Raw genomic sequence first — 17,311 nt, forward strand, 5'->3', positions numbered from 1 at the left:
CGTGATATTCGGAAAAGCCCGGGGTCCGGATCCGGCATTTGTTCTCAGGTGGTCTAACATCCGCATCTGTAGCGTCTGCGGTATCACCAGAGGCCCAGACCCGGCTTGACTTGGTCAAAGCCATGCGTTAGCATTGTCGTGAGAGATAGAATCGACCAGGAATCTGGAATCGTGTGTTGTAGCCTGTGCGTCATGGCGAAGTGCAGACTGTATCATTCGCCGAGCCCTCGCCTCGTCTTCGATCATGGTCTCACATATGTCCGCAATCGACTTAGTCAGGCAAATTGAGGTCATCTCCCAGCAAATGGAACCAAAGTCCACAACCGTCAACTTTGGTTGACAATTCCTTGGATCGCGTCGACTTGTCCAATGGTGCTTCTTGACGCAATGACCATCGATCATCCAGTCAACGTCTCGTCTCTTCGTCGTCTGTGCTGCGTCACCTCGACCCCTTTCTCCAACCATCCTTTTCCTCCCCCCACACTTCCCCACGGTTTGCCAAATACCGACATTCGCGGGCTTGCCCTTCTGCGGGGACGTAGCCATCCTCGCACACACACAAGTTGTTCACGTAGTAGCACGGGACACGAAGAAAATGTGTTGTATTCTTGAGGCTTCTATCACCAATTGCCCTGCCTTCTCATCCTCAATGCGAGGGGAAATAAAATCATATGCTGAAGCAAACGATTGCTGTCTATTAAACACCGGCCGTTGATGGTTCCATAAATCCCGCAGAAAACCCTACCCAAAAGTGTAAGAAGAAAATAAAGATCAATAGAGCCAACCCAAGTGGTCAAAGTGTGGTCGCACAAAACAAACTACAGTAAAACAAAATGGTATCTTCTCGACTCGGGTGCATCTAGGCAGAGGGGTTGCCGAAACATGTCTCCATCAGGATGGCAGTAATCCTGTAGGGATCCGAGTTCGAGGCCGGACGGCGGTCCTCGAAGTAGCCGTAGCCCTTGGCGCCGACCTCGCGGGGGATGCGGACGGACGCGGCGCGGTTGGCGACACCCCATGTGAACTGGTCGATGGCGCCGGTCTCGTGGTTGCCGGTCAGGCGGAGCTCGTTACCCTCGCCGTAGACGGCAATGTGCTCCTTGTGCCTGCCCTCGAGCTTCTTGATGGCCGCCTCGATGTGCTTCATGCCGCCCTCCTCGCGCATCTCCTTGGTCGAGAAGTTGGTGTGCAGACCGGCGCCGTTCCAGTCGCCGGGGATGGGCTTGGGGTTCACCGACACCTTGGCGCCGAAGTCTTCCGAAATCCGGTGGAGGAGGTACCGGGCCACCCAGAGCTGGTCACCCACTGAACGAACGGTTTGTTAGCATGCAAAGTGGCATTGGGGAAACGAATCACATCTGGGATAAAACTCACTCTCAATACCAAGACACGGGCCGACCTGGAACTCCCACTGAGCAGGCATCACTTCGGCGTTGACACCGGAAATCTTAATGCCGGCGTACAGACACGCCTTGTAGTGAGCCTCGACAATGTCGCGCTGGATAACCTTGCCGGTACCGACACCGCAGTAGTATGGGCCCTGAGGGGCGGGGAAACCGGCATCAGGCCCTGTTACGTTTGATTAGTGACATGTCGGGGTTGAAGGAGGGAGCGGATTGAAAGAAGGGGAAAGACAACATACAGCCATAGGGGCGGTCGTTCTGAGAAAGAAGGGTATACTCCTGCTCGAGACCGAACCACGGCTCGTACTCGGCGGTCGCCTCCATGATCTTGGCGCACTCGTGGCGGTAGTTGTACTTGTTCGGCTGGCCATCGGCGTCCCAGCAGTCGGCGAGAACGAGGATGTTGGGGGTGCCGCGGAAGGGGTCGGGGAAGATGGCGACGGGCTTCAGGTAGACATCGGAGTTGCCGCCGGGGGCCTGACCGGTTGAGGAGCCATCGAAGTTCCAGATGGGAAGGTCTTCAGGGGTGTAGTCTTGCTCCTTGAGGGTCTGAGAGTGTCACGATACGTCAGCATTTTCGTCTCAATAATGCGGCTTTGCTTGCCGTAGCAACGGGGCTCAGGGGTTCGAACATACCCGAGACTTGGACCGAGGATTACCCTCAGCATCTACCCAGATGTACTCGGCCATGATCTGACCCTTCTGGTCAAGACTCATATATTTCATGAGCTATATTGAAAATCTAACGTCAGCATTGGGAACCTTGGTTTTGCGCATTCAGGGGGTTGAACGGTATCGGGCGGGATTTGTGCTTACGGTTTCTGTCCTCGAGACGATGGTATCTGTAGGCGACTGCAAAAAAACAAACATGGTCCGTTAGCAATGGAATGGCTCAATGATTCCTCAGCAATGCTGGGCAATGCTGAGAGTATGGGGACCGTAACTCACCATGATGGGCAAAGTTTGGTGGGGGGAAGAGATAAAGACGGATAGGGGGAAAGGAATTTGAAGATCGAATTCGCACGAAGGATGTTGTCGCGGTTCAATTCAAAAGTTGATCAAAAGGCAATGAGAAAGATAGATGAAGCTCCTGGGTTCAAGCTGGAAGGAGGTATTTAGAGTAATTGATGATGATGGAAAGCAACGGATGGATTGATGGGTTAAGGGTCCTGGTATTTTTAAGCGGACGGATGGAGGGGCGGATTTCCAGGATTTTATCTGTCGTGGGTGGGGCGAGGCTGGACCCAGATTCGGCTTCCCAGGCCATCCAAAGTTCACGGGGTGTCTCCGGGTTGCCTGTACGATAAAGATAAGGGTGGGTCCCCACCCTCGAGATACGCTATTGTCATTACAGTACAGTTCTGTAGCTGGTACCAAGGCCGTACCGCGCGCCGTACCTGCGAAGTGGGGTGTTAGTGGGAGGCAGTGTTTGGGCTGGGCAATGGCGGGGGTTGATGGAGGGGTGCCTGGGTGTCTGATTGGTGACTTTGTGGGCTGGCGGTGGATGGCTGATGGGCGGCTCAGGATGAAGTCTCAGGTCCAGGTTTCGTTCTTTTTGTTGACCGGTAGCAGAGGCTGAATGATGAGATCGCCTCTGAGTAGGGAGGTAGATGACGTGGGCGAATTCGTAGTCATGCCCTGATCGAAATACCTGGCATCTTAACACTTTCATGTAGATCATGACATGTGATGGTGTTAAAATCTGTGTACAGTACGACTTCAGCCTAACACTTCCCGGGTTGCCGGACAATGACGATACTTGGACAATACTTGGACGATACTCCTGATACGTAATTCCTTCCAGAAGGCCCAGTGAGCCTCGGGTGGAGTGCCTTTCGGCTTCGATGACTATGCCCAGGCCCTGCATACCGATACCTACAGGTATGTACGTTGTACTTGTTGCAAACAGGACCCGAAATTCTCCGCCCGGTCGGTTTATCCGCCAGGCTATCATTATGTCTCGTATTGGTTATGATTACATTCCGTACCCCGTACCCATTTGTTGCTATTTCCAGTAGCGGGAAAACAAGGGCTGGGGCATGTAATTAGGTACCTGCTCGTCGTCGATAGTAACCCCGAAGTACTCCGTGGTACAGGGTATCGGACGTTCATTACTCGGGGAGGCCTCTCCCACCACTCTCGGTGAAGCCAGCCAACCACTTTTCAGCATGTTATTCGTCTCTCAATGCCGATATTGCCATTACTTCAGTAGAACCCACCCTCTCGATTTAACTTTGTCAGGATGGCATGGCCACGGCACCCACAATCATGGACACGCGACATCCGCGCAGTGGGGGAATGGGGTATTGTTATCTTGATAAGGACGGTTTACTAATATCCATCGTTTAAAATGCCCAGCCACCGAAATGCCATATCATTGCTCTCCGGTCCCGTCCAGCGTGATGATATCTGGCTATCCCACCCAACATTACGAAATGAAACCACAAAAGGAAAATGAGAGGGGTTCAGGCAGTTTGGCCATGGGGATAAGGATCTCCAAACCGCATTACATGCTTTGATTAGCACTTTCGATCGAACAATTGATACGGAAATGTCTCCTACACAGTCGCTATAGCCGCTCACCACAATGCTCGAGCCCCACGGGTTGGTACCTGCCTAATGTATGTACCTGTACCCGTCAGGTACCCAACATGTGGGCCGTTAAAATCCAGCCCAGTGTGAAAGCGATCTTTCCGTTATCAACGGTTTCTGATTGGCTCCAGCGCCGTCCATTACCAGATTTGATTTCTGTCAGGGGTTTAAGTTTAAGGGGGCTCTGGTTGCATTTCGTACGCATGGCACTGCGGCTTTTATTTTCTTTTTCCTTTTTCTTTTTCCGTGTGTTCCTTTTGACATGTTTGATAGCGATACAACGTACTTTGATACTTTGATATTCGCCGAGTCATTTGCCTTGGCTTCCCGATCTGTTCCGTCCCGTCGGCATCGTGATTCCGGTCAGTCTCTTCGGGAGAGTCCGAAATCCATTCACCCCTTTGATCAAGCTCACCCTCAGTGTTCATCCCCCTTCTTATCTCCCAACGGTTTTCCATGGCTCGAAATCGATCGACGGCTTCTTCTTGATTAGTCTTCGATCTGCTTTGCACTCAACCTTCTGCATCTTATCATTCCATCCCTTTTCCCGAAACCGTCTTCATCCGAGAACCACCCTGTCTATTTCCCTCTTTCCAGCCGTCGCGCCGTGCTGTCCCCCATTCCTCTCTCCTCTCTCCCTTTAATTGTCGCTACCACCTTTCGCTTGCGGCCTTTTACTCCACGATAATCACACCAAAGCCAGGGTTCGGTCCCGCCCCTTTAAAACGACCGACGACATGCCCCCCGTCTAACGAAATGAGACGGGAGACTTCGTTCGTGCCCAACTTCGCAGGTCGTCAGGCCCGACGAGATTAGACATTCGGGAGTTGGGTGAGGATTTTGGCTTCTTTTTGCTTGCTGAGGCCGGAGCTGACGGCTCCGTTAGCCGTCCGTCCGTCCCCCTAGTGATGACACGGACCGGCTGCCGGCTAAAGACGCGTGCCCCACGAAGTTCCGAGGGCTAAACCTCCTTTCTTCGCGTCCCCGTCCCACGATAACGTGACGACAAAAGGTCAGGCGTCTAACAATTCAGTGCAATGCCCCTGAAAATCTTCGGTTGACCTCTGAGAGCTTTATGCGCGGTCCAGGACTACGCAGTGTATTCCTTGCGACGTTCTTTCAGTTGATCGAGTTGATCGATTATGGCACACTGGTCTCCACGATTTTAAGAGTGTACCATACACATCACACTGCAACAGCTACCCAAGTCCATCAATCGTCGATTTGTGTCGTCGCCTTCGCGAGACCCAGCCCAACACACAATGGCAGAAGCACACACATCTCGCCGGTTCCACCGTCGCGCCTGGAATACAGCCGAGAGCTGTGTGGCATGAATACCCCCGTTTTACGTGACACGGGAACGACTACTGGAGTTGTCCATTTGTCCGACATGGCCAAGTTCAGGCCCGTGGCAACACAACTCGCGACGAACCAAGTCGCAGCCGTTGTCCGTCATGGTAGGCATACCTTTCGTGCACCACTTGGCCGGTTTATCCTGTCGGCCAGAGAAGTTATTTCTGGGGTGAGATCATGGCCCTCAAAGCTGCCCCGGCCGGCGATACCGATGCATTGTCATGAGGCCATCGTGACATCCGTTCCCGTCCGTCGATAGATAGGAAGGCCGCTGCACGCCGTAAAATACGAGGTCGAGTCTCCCTATCGTTCGTATCCACGCCGCCTCACCACCCAGACCTTCACCCGTCAAATCTGCAGCCAGCCGTTTCTGATCTCAACGATTTCTCTTCATTTCTTGCCAATTCCCAGCCCCCCAGCGGCACTTGTGGGAAACATGATGCGAAGAAGAATGGTCGGACCAAGCAACCTCGCGACAAACTGGGAAGTGAGCGACACAAACCAGCGTTCGTCGGTTCCCGCTCGCAAAAGGTGAGTGGAAATGCCCCCAGCCCATACCGACCGACGGACCCTTGATCTCGTGAAGGCCTGGCGGCCACGTAGTAACGACATGTCATGATCTACCCTGCACATGGCCCGTCATGATGGTCAAGTGCACATGGTACAGATTAGCCAAGGTTACCGTGTCTAATAGAACATGGGGCCGCCGATGACATGACGAGGTACGGATTGAATAAGATGTTCTTTCTTTTATTCTCTTTCATATATCTTCCTCGAGATTCTCGTTCCTAATTTGCAGGATAGTCATAATCGCCCACAGTCCAAATTATGCTGTAAATGGGCCCGAACGCCATGTTCACCTGACGGAACAGAACCCCAACCTAAACTTACCGACGATTGGTTTCGAACTGAAACTAGAAAATGCTCAAAATCCAGACCGCTTCGTATCCAATGGGGTATAAACGTCGATGGAATACATGTAACCAAAAAGAAGAGTTGGAAAAAAATGCCTTGGGTTCTTCAGCTGTCATTAGTTGGCCGATGCCATCGCATCTCACAGCCACCCAATCACAACAAATGATGGAATCACGGAGACTGCAAGTCGCTCTCCTCCCACCTCCAGTCCCTACCTGTCGGCTCGGGACTGTCCAGGACGGCATCCAGCGGCTCCAGGTCCCGGTATTCCGGTCCGACACCGTCGTCATGCTCGTAGGCCGGCGGACTCGGCGGGACGTCCTGATAGACGGGCGGCGCCTCGTTATCCCAGCTGATGCCGAGGCCGGGAAAGTCGGTGAGCTTGATGTTGTAGTGCATGCGCAGGATACGCCCCGTGCCCGTCTGCGAGGTGAGGTGCGGCTTGCTGACGGGCGCACACTCCTTGGAGACGACCAGCTCGACCATGAGGGCGTGCGAGACGGCGGTGCCGTCGCGCGACCGCGTGTCGCAGGCGTATCCCGGGCGGGAGGCGCTGAGCATGGCGGGCGAAAGGCCAAACTCGAACTCCATGTCCACCCGGCCGTCCGTCCCCGTGTACTCCGACTTCCAGCCCGTGTGCAGGTGCTTCTCGCCCAGGATGCGGGTTTCGGTGCGGACCACGCCTTTGGACTGGGCGTCGGCGTCGGCGGCGCCCGCGGCGAGGCGCGGCATGTGCTTGCTGCACGCCGGCGCGACGGTCTTGATGGTCTCCTGCAGCTTCCAGGTCACCTTCCTCAGCTTCCAGTATTCGACCCTCCTGCCGTCGGCGATGACGGTGGTGAGCCCGTCCAGGCGAACGGTCATGTTCTGGCCCGAGGCGGCCGGGTGGATGATGCGGTTGTAGGAGGCGGCGGCCTTGATGTTGGTGGGCGGGAAGATGCGGATGGACTGGTGCGGGTTGTCGGGTCGCAGGAGGGAGCGCTTCACTTCGAAGACGCGGTCGAAGCGCAGGGGCGGCGGCGGCGGCGGGGCGGACGGGTTCTGGTTGAGGGCGAAGACGGCGTCGGCACGAAAGTCGTACGAGATGGAGACCAGCGGGGTGTCCATGGTGATGGGAAGGTGGCCGTCGAGGAGGATGGAGAAGGGGAAAGCATGGCGACCGCGGCGTAGGGTGGTGGGGGGGATGCCGTCGCCGCTGGTTAGAAACACCCAGTGCTTGAGGTCGGTGTACTGGTCGGTGCAGTCGGCGCAATTGGAGGCAAAAGGACGTTTTTGGCGCACGTGGATGCGCAAGCTGGCGGTGAAGGATTCCACGTCCAGCGCGTCGTCCTTGACATGTAAGAAAAGCTGGCCCGAGACCAGGGCCCCGGTGGAGGCGTTGGGCTCGCCATAGAAGATAATAGGCGGGCTCTCGATCTCCCAGTCGAGGGAAGCGCGCGGGTCTTCCCGACGTTCCTTGCTTCGGCCGAAAGGCAGCGATAGGCGGCGGGTGTGGCTGCTGCTGCTGTCGTGCTGCTGCTTGATCCTCTCCTTCCTGTCCTTTACTTTCTTCCTCCGTTCCCTGCCCCTCCTCTCGCTTCGGCTGTTGTTGGCCGGGACGGGGGTGGGTTCGTACATTTGAATGAAGGGGACGAAATGGTCACTACCATGGTCCGAGATGCTAGGGGTTCGGCAATGGCGAGTGTCGGTGGGTGTCCGGGTGGGAGAAGGGGAGTGGGAGTGATCGCGTGAGCGGCGAGAGCTAGAGCCAGAGCGCGAGCGCGGGCGGATGGATGATTTTAGCGATGATATGGCGGCGGCCGAGAGCGTCTCTGTGGATGATCGCAGGAAATCGGCGACTCGGTGTGGCATCTTTAAGGCAAGGCGGAAAGGCGTCTTAAGCAAACTGTTGCCCAGAATGATACGATGTTCGGCAGGGGAGACAGGGGGGAGGCACCCACGAATGGTCACACGAGTGTGACGTGATGCGGCTGGCTGTTTTAGGGTGCAGCGGCCCGTTTCTTTTTTTTTTTTTTTTTTTCCCTTTCTTCCCTTTTTTTTTCGTGTGTCCCTGTGTCGCTAGTTGGTCGTGTGCGCGCCAGGCAGTCAATGCGGCATTGACTGCGATTTCAGTCCGACTTGGGCAAGATCAAAGAAGTGATAGAAGATGGTTGGATTCTCGGCCTTGTTCCTCCAGATGCCCCACGTCCGCATTTCCCGTTCTAACGAGCTGACAGACAATTGCTCGGTTGATGGTCTATCCTGTTGGCTGCTCTCCTCCAATCCAATATGAAGAAGTGCGGTGTACAGGACGACTCTTGGTTTGGCAACCTCGGGGTTTCTTTCGATCTTGGCTACTATAGCTATATATTGAGCTGCTTCGTTTCGCTTGTGGGGTTTCGACCGTTTCGTTGGTGGAAGGAAGGGACACTGCCAAGTCTCTTCCTTGTTATTGGTACGTAGGTTAAGAATGACAAGAAGCTGTCGGCTGAAGGAGAAAAGAAGAGGTCAGAAAGAATGAGTAATAACAGGGCAATGGTGGTAGTTTTATTCTTTGCAGCCTCGTGTCGATGATGGGTCTAGTTCGACGACTTTCCATACATCGAGTAACTATGTGTCATGGAAAAATAAAATGACTCCGCTTCCGAGTGGCTCCTGTTCATAATCACACTGTATTTATGTACAGTATTCTCCCACGGCCTGTCACGGGCTAGCTCTTCTACCTTTTTATTGGTCGATTCAATTCTTTTGGCCAGAGGGCTACCTGCTTTCACAGTGCCGGCGTCTACAAGGCGGCCACCCCGAATGTCCGGTGACCGCATATGGGCCATTTGATCTTTTTTACCCTCCGACATCCCCGGGGTCGGTTCTTGTCTGATCAATTCAATATTCTCCCACAGCCTTTAGCACAAGAAGTTGCACATCACGAACGTTTCTTGGCCGCAAATGCAGACTCTGGCAGCATCGTCGACCTAGCATGGTCTCATAAGATGGATACGAAGCGTACGAAGTATATGATCCCTCAGTTCCACTCGGAAACATGAAGACCGAGAACAAAAAGAAGAAGAAAAAAAGCGTCGATCACGGGGCTTCAGTCCCCACATCATCCCAGCATCCATGTCTAGCGCCATTATTTCCGCTATTTCCGCCTAACGAGGGAACCGAACCCGTATTCCTCAACTCCAGTCGCTTCCTTTGTGATATTCATTCCAACATCAAATCTTTCATTGATAACATTCCCTCCCCTCTCATCGTTTGTTTGCATTCAATCCGACACCTTAGCCGGACCTCATGCTGGCATCCATTCTCCTGTTTTAGCCCCATCTACACGTGTGCGGCGCACGTACCGTCTCCTGAAGCCGCTAACCGCTTCCGGAAAGGTCGGAACACCCTTGCAGAACCAGCCCCTGGTCTAGACCACTACCCCAGGTTATGATGTCAGAGTGCCACTGACAGCGTACGTTGTAGTGGTACGACGACTGTGTAAATTGACCGACAGCCCATGCAAACGGCCTAGGTGCCCTGTTTCTCAATTTGGCAGCACAGCTCCCCAACACGAAACCAAACTGATGCCAAACCGATGCTTTCTTCCAAGTTAATGGCTACGAGACATAGACGCTTGCCATTAACAATTATAGTTTCCATCCCTGCTATTAGTCGGTGGGAGACTCAAATCAATGCGCCATAGTCTTGGACTTTGGCCGTTGAGCCTAGCCCTGGCTATAAATGGCGGAAATTGGTCTACGAAGTACTGAGTACAGGACACTAAAGTCCGGAACAATCTGACTAATCATAGGCCATAGCCAGTTCTCTTACGGGTTGGTACTCAGCATCTTCATCCCGCGTGACCAGCCTTACATAGCTGCAAGTCCAACAGTATCCTAATTCTCTGCTCCTTGGTTCTCCGCGGTCCGCGGACGCACTAAACGGGGTAGAAGAATGAAAAGGGCGCGTGACTGAGTTTACCCAAGTTACCGGTTCTTTCTTGATGCCACGAGGACTTTTTGCTTGAAAAAGAATTCAACGAAATTAACCAAAACAGACCTACTATCCCAAGGTGTACCTGTACTTCACCCGCTCATAACTCAGTATATCTCGCCAATCAACAACTCAATGTATACCTAGTAAACGTATCGACGCACTTCGCCCCGTGCGAATTCCATGTGGGCCCTGACGATCAATTCTACTTTTTCCCTCGTCCGAACACCATCGAGGCACCAGCGGGGCCGGCCGCACACGTGTCGTCGTTGGGACCCAAGCTCCAAGCCTGTCAGCTTTCGCCGAGTTGCGACCGAATGCCGATTCAATTTCTGCTGTCCCAGCGTTTCTCGGCTTTTTAACGAGCATCCATTATACGGCGACCTGCAAAATCAACCCTGACGCAAAATTCCAATACGAGAGAACACTGCTGGGTCATCCTTGCGTTGGGCTCATTAGTCAAACCACGCGATGGCCTAGATGCGTCGTGTAAGAAATCATGGGAACACCACTGTAGGCATTGGGTGTTGATATTATGGATGTCTGGTATAAACGCAACCGTGTCCGCAGAGAAAGATTATCTGTACTTGTTACTCACATACTGTGTTCCATTCCGCGACTTGATGTTTCGGAAGATCATTCAGACAACACTCACCCGCATTGGTCCGGGAACGCGACCCTCACAGGTCCGTGTTCGAGTCCCCGTATCGGACCCGTCCGGCCCGGACGCAGGGCTGTCGGAGCCGACCGTCGCCCAGATTCTGTTACGTGATAGCTCCGCCTGCCTTGTGGGTCTCCACTACCCGAACGCATGGCTCGGTCCCTGGCCTACAGTACATACACTGTACAGGCATAAGAAGATATTTCCGCGCTTCAGCAAAGCAAGTTTCTACTACTGCGTTCTTTCTGCTCGTTGGGATCAAAGCCACGCAGAGCGAGGTGGGAAGCGGAATGTATGAGCAACCTAGGTCAAAACCCCACGAGGTCCAAATGGGCAGTGGGCCTACCGTCTGGGTTCTACTGGGGACCGGCCCATCAAAGTCCGTGGGGTCCCGTTGAAATGGGCAGCCAATTTGACGATTCCAAACTCCAGACGGGGTTTGACGAACCCATGGCCATAACGGGCTATTCACGGATAACTACAATGCGTTTCCCGTTCCCAGCCTCCAAGGATATTCACGCCGCTCAATAGACTCACCCAAGGCCCTCATCCAAGTTGACCAGTGCGATGGTCTACGTCAAGGGGACGAGATTGGTCTGGCAAGCATAAGGTGTCGTATTAAATGGATGATCTGATGGATGCTGAACAGATTACAGGACGTCAAGATGTACCTACGATCAGAAAACGAAACCTGCATGAGACTCGGTCTGGGGTATGTGATTGAGTCGAAAGAGGCACGCCGCACGCGTGAATGCTCCCCTGGACCTGGCTTCTCAACCGACCGAGTTACAAACTTGCTTGTCATTAGACGTCTAACAACAAGTCGTACACGAGCGACCCTAAAAGGCGATGTCATTCATTCATTGTCTCGTATATTATATATACACTCGCCTGCATCCCCACCCCTATGATTCCTCCTCGGCAAAAGGCCAGTGAGCCAGCTCATAGAGATACCCCGTAGTGAGCTTGGCATGCTGGTAGACGTGGTCAAAGTCGACAGTGTCGATAGTGTCATTGGGAGTATGGATGAGCGGGTTGTGGTTGCCAAACGGCGTCTCAAAGACAAAGGAAGAGCGGTAGCCGTTGCGGTTGGCCGAGGCGTGATCGGAGCAGGCGTAGCCGCACTGGGTCTCCTCGTAGGGGATGTCGGTGTACCCGCCGATGAGGAGCTTCATGTACTCGTTCTGCGACGGGGAGGTCCAGTCGGTGACGAGGCCGAACCGCTCGACGCCGTCGCGGCCCTTGTAGCCCACCATGTCCTGGTTGAGCATGGCGACGACCTGGCGGCCCTGGGTGGCGTACAGCCTGAAGATGTCCTGCGAGCCGAGCAGGCCGACCTCCTCGGCGCCGTACCAGTGGAACTCGATGGTGTTGAGGTTGTTGCCTTGGGCGATGCGGCGGTCGGTGAGGAGCACGCGCAGTGCGTCGAGGATCATGAGGGAGCCGGAGCCGTCGTCGTCTAGGAAGTGGTGTGAGGAGAAGAATCAAAGGGAGACATGAGGATGGAAAGAGACACGGGAAAACAAGAAGAAGAAAAAAAAAAAGAAAGGAAAAGGAAAAGAAAATGGCATACCAGCACCTGGAGCACGGCCATCGCCGCGGTCACCAACAACAATCGAGTCCAGGTGAGCGCCGACCACAACAATGCGGCCCCGGTCCGAACCAGGGATGGTGGCCACAATGCTGGGCTGGGCCCAGGCGTCGTGGCGGACGAGACGGACGGTGGCGAGCGGGTTGCCGCTCTCCTGAATGACGGCGCGGACGCGCTCGTAGAGCCATTCAGCGGCGTCGACGCCGTGCTGGGACTGGTAGTAGCGGTTATGGAAGGCCGTGAACTGCTCCAGCTGGGTTCTGATCCTGTCGATATCAATTTTGGCATGGAGCTTCTCTACGGTGCAGCGCTGGTGTAGCTTCTTGGGGAAAGGGCGGGAGGAGTCGTCGTCGACGATGCGAAGAGTCGAGATTTCGGTGTTCTTGAACTCGGTGATGTCGAAGAAGTGCCTGCCTTGCTGTGCGATGTGTCAGAATGGATTCGCCTTGGTGGAAGCTCGCGGCAAGAGATTCACCTACGTCTATCATCCGAAATTTCTCCTCCTCCGTCACCTCGACCGTCTCGCCAGGGGCGGTCTCAAGGGTAAAGAGCTTGGCGGCATGCTCCATGGGGCTCGTGGCCGTAGCCGTGGCGGCGAGGGCCGCGAGGATGGGGGCGGTATAACGCATAGTGATGACCGGTCCGGAGAGGTTTGAATGATGCTTTTGGAGCGGAACCCGAGTTGGGCACAATGTCGTGGACAGAAAACTGAGCTGAAGGAGGCGGTGAACCGAGCAGAAAATCAGGGAGACGGCATTGTTAGGGTCGGACGGTCTTGAAAAATGTGTACGACTCGGAAGGACATGTGGTCTGACATCGTTACACGATCCTGACTTTCTTCATATGGCGGTATCTCCAGCCCCTGACCCGCAAGCCCCAGTCTTGATCAACGTGTCCCCGAGCTACGCTTGAAAGGGAAGCTGATTGAAGAGGGGATGCTCCCCTGCCTAGTCGCCTAGAGGCCTTACGTAGCAGTAGCACCCTAGCAAGAAAGATCGACCTTGGCTTGGAGTTGATGCATCTGTCCGTCTGGGTCCTTTGGAGATATATTTCAGGAGGAACTGGCCTTCTCTACTTCGTATTGGGCCCGTGGCCCCTGTCGTCTGACACGGTCCACAATGTTGACATCGGATCAGCGTGCTGTAGTCAATGGATCAATTCAATCGGCATGTCTGCTTTCTTTTCCACAAAACACGAGGCATGCGTGTCCCCCGCTCGTCAGCAGCGCCAGTAGCTGGTTAGGAAAGGCTCGCCGTGATCCCTGTTGGCTGGGTAGAATCAGGACATGGAACCGATATCCACCCCGGAGCGAAGGCAGAATAGGGAAGGTGATAGATGGGGCCAATCGATCCCGTGTCCAATCCTGACCTAGTTTTCCAACAGCCTTTGACTGAATCATCCGTATTGTTCTTCTGTTTAGATGCGGGAAAGTCAGGTGAGCTTGGGTCACAACTCTCACTACGGCGTGATCTTGGGAATAGGGCGGCGCGGATTCAATATTGTTGGGCGATACCTCTGGTTGATTGTAAAGCAAATGCGCAACTCCGGATAACGCCGCAACGCACCAACACCAACAGGGGCAGCAGCGTATAACACGAGATGTAATTTCACAGACTTGAATGGATCACGCAGAAGCAGAGCCAACCGCGCCCCTATAGAGGGCCCTTGCCAACTGCAGCTCCCATCCGACGTCAATCAGGGACGGCCCGGGTTTGGGCCCCATGGAACAAGTATGATCATCAGGCTCGGACTCGGGATCGCTGGCGGGGTACTCCATGGCCAAACCATCGTAAAACGTCCCGCGGCCCACTTCCTCCTCGTCGCCCATAAGCCATTCGTCGGGGACAACCTCGCGGCGCAAGTCCCGGCGGAGACTACGCACCTCCCGCGTCTTGCGGAGGTATTCGGGGGTGAGAAACACTCCGGGATGCATCTGCTGACCAATTTTGCGGAAATACCTCCGGATACGGAGCTGACGGACTTTGGCGTCGACCCTGCGGCGGTCGCCGAGTCGGCTCTTTACCAGATGGGAAAGGGTCCGTCGGTTAATGCGGCCATTTTCGAGCGAGCGGCGGAGGTCGCGCCACGCAGCCGACGACACGGCCGAGGGGGATGAAGAAGCAGCAGATCCAGAATCAGAAGAAGAAACCGCCATAGCAGCCCACTTTCCATATTCCTCCTCGGCGAAAAGGGCCGTCAGCGCCGGACGCCAGAGGAACGAGACCTCAAAGGCATCATAGTCGACGCGGAGGTCAGGCAGCTCGGTGTCGTTGGCGACGCGACGGACGACGAGCACGTGCGGGGGCACCTCGCGCCTGTTATGAGGCGGCGGGGCGGTATAGTCCTCCACGCGACGGCGCCACTGGCAGACGAGGGCCTGGTGGACGGTGTCGACTCGGTCCGGGTAGGCGAGGGCGTCGGTCGGGCAGAGGCGCTCGGGCCCGTGGTTGGCGTGCAGTTCCTTGTCGGCGTAGATGGCGCGGGAGCCGTCGTCGGATAGGCGGTCGAACTCGAGGATGAAGTCGAGCGGGCGCGGGTCGCCGTGGGCGTCGGTGACTGGGTCGAAGGCTAGGAACTCGAGGCGGCTGCGGCGGAGGTGCAGGTCGGCGAAGACGCGCTCGGTGACGGATTTGAGGAAGCGGGAGGTGAGGCGGAGGTTGAGCCAGATGCGCGGGAGGTAGCGGCTGTCGGTGATGGAGGCGATGATCTGGCACCAGATTTCCGGGGGGAGGGGGGGTAGATAGCGATGGTTGCTGCTGTACTGATGGCCGTTGTTGTTGTCGTCGTGGTCTCGCTCAGCGTCGTCAGCCATTACGGGCGAGGGTGGTAACGAGTTGAGGAGCAACCGGGAGTCGTCGTGATGGGATGGAGCTCAAGTAGGATGAAGAGCATGTGTAGATATGTAAATTGTCGTCGTACAATTGTACATGTGCGAGATGTGTAGGGCGCGCCCAATGCGTGATGCCATGTTGGCTTTATGAAGGAGAAAAAGGGGATGCAAGGTTCAGAGAAATGACGCAAGCGCGACGGATCGTTAATGGACAACTGGCAAGGGGTTACACAGTTGCCGGCGGCTGTCCACTGCGGTACACCGTATCCGTACAGGGTACACACTGTACTGTACCTACCGTATAACCCCTGTTTTATTGTGTTTAAGGTACTGTCGCGGTTTACCCTTTTAGGAAATTCAAAAAGGTTCATCGAACGTACCTTTACTAACAGCACCTACAAAAGTATACTGTACATAACGTGTAACGTATTCGTATATCAATATCCTGGATCCGATTCTAATCGCCAGTCAACACCAGGTTCGAACAGCAAAAATACTAGCCAAATAACTATCCGACCCCCGAGCTGTCTTGAAAAGAGAACAAGGACGAGGGCAAACGAGGGTAAGGACGATATTATGTCATGTTGTTAACGTGCTACAAAGTGGACTAGCAGGGTACTTAGTCCCCCTGGTATGGTATATCTAAAACCCTGTTTTTATATAGAAAACACCTTGCCTTTGATGTATCTACTTGTACTCTATCCGCTTATTGCCGTGATGCTATTGGTTTATTTGGATCCGCAAGTACACCACACACAATTAAACAGGGGTTGGGGTGTATGACGTAGATTCCCTGGCTTTCTTCACCCGGAGTACTGACCAAAGTACACCTTATAGACGTAGATGGTGTGACAACCAATATAAGCAGTACTGCCCTATCTTTATAATAGGGATATTCCTTTTTGACGTAGTGGTAAAAGTCTTCGACAGATGGTATTATTTTTGTGGCTTCGCAAGGAAAACGTTCTCGTATAACCATGGAAATTCGGATGCTCCCCGCATAGACGCCCTTTAGTATGCGGAACTTCGGAAAGCCACGGCACATGGCACATGACCCCGCCGTCATCCGACTCAAGCGCGCCCTTCCGTCTTACGGATAAAGTATTCGTATACGTATGTTCGGCTTCCGACTTCTGTCTTACTATGCTTTCACGTTTGTTTTCATTTCTACTCATAGCTCATCAGAGGTCCTTGCTTTGGAATCATCAAGATTGATTTCCACAAAATGCCCGACTACACTCTGTACAGCTACTTCCGCTCCTCCTGCTCCGCCAGGTTGCGCATAGCCCTCAACCTGAAAAACCTAAGCTACGATCTCGTCCCAGTCAACATTCTACAAGGCGAGCAGCTCTCGGAATCCCACCGGGCCCTGAACCCTTCTGCCTCGGTGCCCCTACTCCTCTGCCACACCACCTCTTCGTCATCACCATCAGATCCGTTCAAAATCACCCAATCCGTCGCCGCACTGGAATACCTGGAAGAAGCCCACCCCTCATCGAACCCAACGCTCCTACCTTCTAACCCCCGTACCCGCGCCATCGCCCGCTCCCTGGCCCTGACAGTGGCCTGCGACATCCAGCCCGTCACGAACCTGCGCGTGGCGAAGCGCGTGCGCAACTTCGGCGCCGGAGACGCCCAGGTGGAAGAGTGGATGCGCGGGTTCATGTCCGAGGGTCTCGCTGCTTACGAGGCCCTCGTGGCTTCCTCGGCCGGAACCTACTCGGTGGGCGACGACGTCTCCATTGCTGATTGCTGTCTGGTCCCCGCTGTTTGGAATGCGAGGAGGTATGGCGTCGATTTGTCTCCGTTCCCTGTTGTCAATCGTGTCATGGCGCGGTTGGAGGAGCTCCCTGCTGTGAAGAAGGCTGGGTATTTTGTGCAACCTGATACCCCTGAGTCTCTGCGAGGCAAAGCGGATTAAATACGCGTGAACTTGAACTTTTCTTTTATTCTTGTCCTCCTTTCTCTTCGGCATTTGCTCTTAGACTTTCTAAAACCGAAGAGGCATG

General features: G+C 54.4%; 5 protein-coding genes across 5 annotated transcripts; 1 reads left to right on the forward strand and 4 right to left on the reverse strand.

Annotated features, from left to right (window-relative positions):
* Window positions 1–225: 225 nt before the first annotated feature.
* ACRALDRAFT_1065477 (uncharacterized protein) lies at window positions 226–2,590 on the reverse strand. Its single transcript, XM_071017166.1, has 6 exons — window positions 2,352–2,590; window positions 2,220–2,255; window positions 2,040–2,132; window positions 1,643–1,952; window positions 1,375–1,569; window positions 226–1,305 (listed from the first exon to the last, which is right to left on the reverse strand). The coding sequence occupies exons 1-6, from the start codon at window positions 2,352–2,354 to the stop codon at window positions 860–862; spliced, it is 1,083 nt and encodes a 360-aa protein (XP_070871345.1). The 5' UTR covers window positions 2,355–2,590; the 3' UTR covers window positions 226–859.
* Window positions 2,591–6,434: 3,844 nt separating this feature from the next.
* Window positions 6,435–7,880, reverse strand: ACRALDRAFT_2112626 (uncharacterized protein; the record flags this gene model as incomplete). The annotated part of the gene is made up of 1 exon (XM_071023586.1): window positions 6,435–7,880. One exon carries the CDS (start codon window positions 7,878–7,880, stop codon window positions 6,435–6,437), a length of 1,446 nt encoding a protein of 481 aa, XP_070871346.1.
* A 3,577-nt stretch (window positions 7,881–11,457) lies between these two features.
* Window positions 11,458–13,605, reverse strand: ACRALDRAFT_1044431 (uncharacterized protein). The gene is made up of 3 exons (XM_071015353.1): window positions 12,952–13,605; window positions 12,455–12,890; window positions 11,458–12,340 (listed from the first exon to the last, which is right to left on the reverse strand). Exons 1-3 carry the CDS (start codon window positions 13,099–13,101, stop codon window positions 11,787–11,789), a joined length of 1,140 nt encoding a protein of 379 aa, XP_070871347.1. The 5' UTR covers window positions 13,102–13,605; the 3' UTR covers window positions 11,458–11,786.
* Window positions 13,606–13,907: 302 nt separating this feature from the next.
* Window positions 13,908–15,433, reverse strand: ACRALDRAFT_1065480 (uncharacterized protein). Its single transcript, XM_071017167.1, has one exon. The coding sequence runs from the start codon at window positions 15,282–15,284 to the stop codon at window positions 14,097–14,099; it is 1,188 nt and encodes a 395-aa protein (XP_070871348.1). The 5' UTR covers window positions 15,285–15,433; the 3' UTR covers window positions 13,908–14,096.
* Window positions 15,434–15,484: 51 nt separating this feature from the next.
* ACRALDRAFT_212762 (uncharacterized protein) lies at window positions 15,485–17,223 on the forward strand (the record flags this gene model as incomplete). Its single annotated transcript, XM_071023940.1, has 8 exons — window positions 15,485–15,578; window positions 15,771–15,780; window positions 15,848–15,880; window positions 15,967–15,995; window positions 16,070–16,126; window positions 16,223–16,265; window positions 16,337–16,403; window positions 16,480–17,223. The coding sequence occupies 8 exons, from the start codon at window positions 15,485–15,487 to the stop codon at window positions 17,221–17,223; spliced, it is 1,077 nt and encodes a 358-aa protein (XP_070871349.1).
* Window positions 17,224–17,311: the final 88 nt, after the last annotated feature.

This window comes from Sodiomyces alcalophilus, assembly GCF_042370955.1.
Source record: "Sodiomyces alcalophilus JCM 7366 unplaced genomic scaffold ACRALscaffold_8, whole genome shotgun sequence".
NCBI lineage: Eukaryota > Fungi > Ascomycota > Sordariomycetes > Glomerellales > Plectosphaerellaceae > Sodiomyces > Sodiomyces alcalophilus.

What these genes read in the sequence shown, in the direction of transcription:
- ACRALDRAFT_1044431 (XM_071015353.1), bottom strand. Translation starts at nt 13,101, where the DNA reads ATGCGTTATACCGCCCCCATCCTCGCGGCCCTCGCCGCCACGGCTACG. An exon ending in AGAAATTTCGGATGATAGAC is followed by an intron (nt 12,891 to 12,951) that starts GTAGGTGAATCT and finishes CACATCGCACAG; the next exon opens with CAAGGCAGGCACTTCTTCGA. An exon ending in TGGCCGTGCTCCAGGTGCTG is followed by an intron (nt 12,341 to 12,454) that starts GTATGCCATTTT and finishes ACCACTTCCTAG; the next exon opens with ACGACGACGGCTCCGGCTCC.
- ACRALDRAFT_1065480 (XM_071017167.1), bottom strand. Translation starts at nt 15,284, where the DNA reads ATGGCTGACGACGCTGAGCGAGACCACGACGACAACAACAACGGCCAT.
- ACRALDRAFT_1065477 (XM_071017166.1), bottom strand. An exon ending in TCGTCTCGAGGACAGAAACC is followed by an intron (nt 2,133 to 2,219) that starts GTAAGCACAAAT and finishes TTTTCAATATAG; the next exon opens with CTCATGAAATATATGAGTCT. An exon ending in ATCCTCGGTCCAAGTCTCGG is followed by an intron (nt 1,953 to 2,039) that starts GTATGTTCGAAC and finishes TGACACTCTCAG; the next exon opens with ACCCTCAAGGAGCAAGACTA.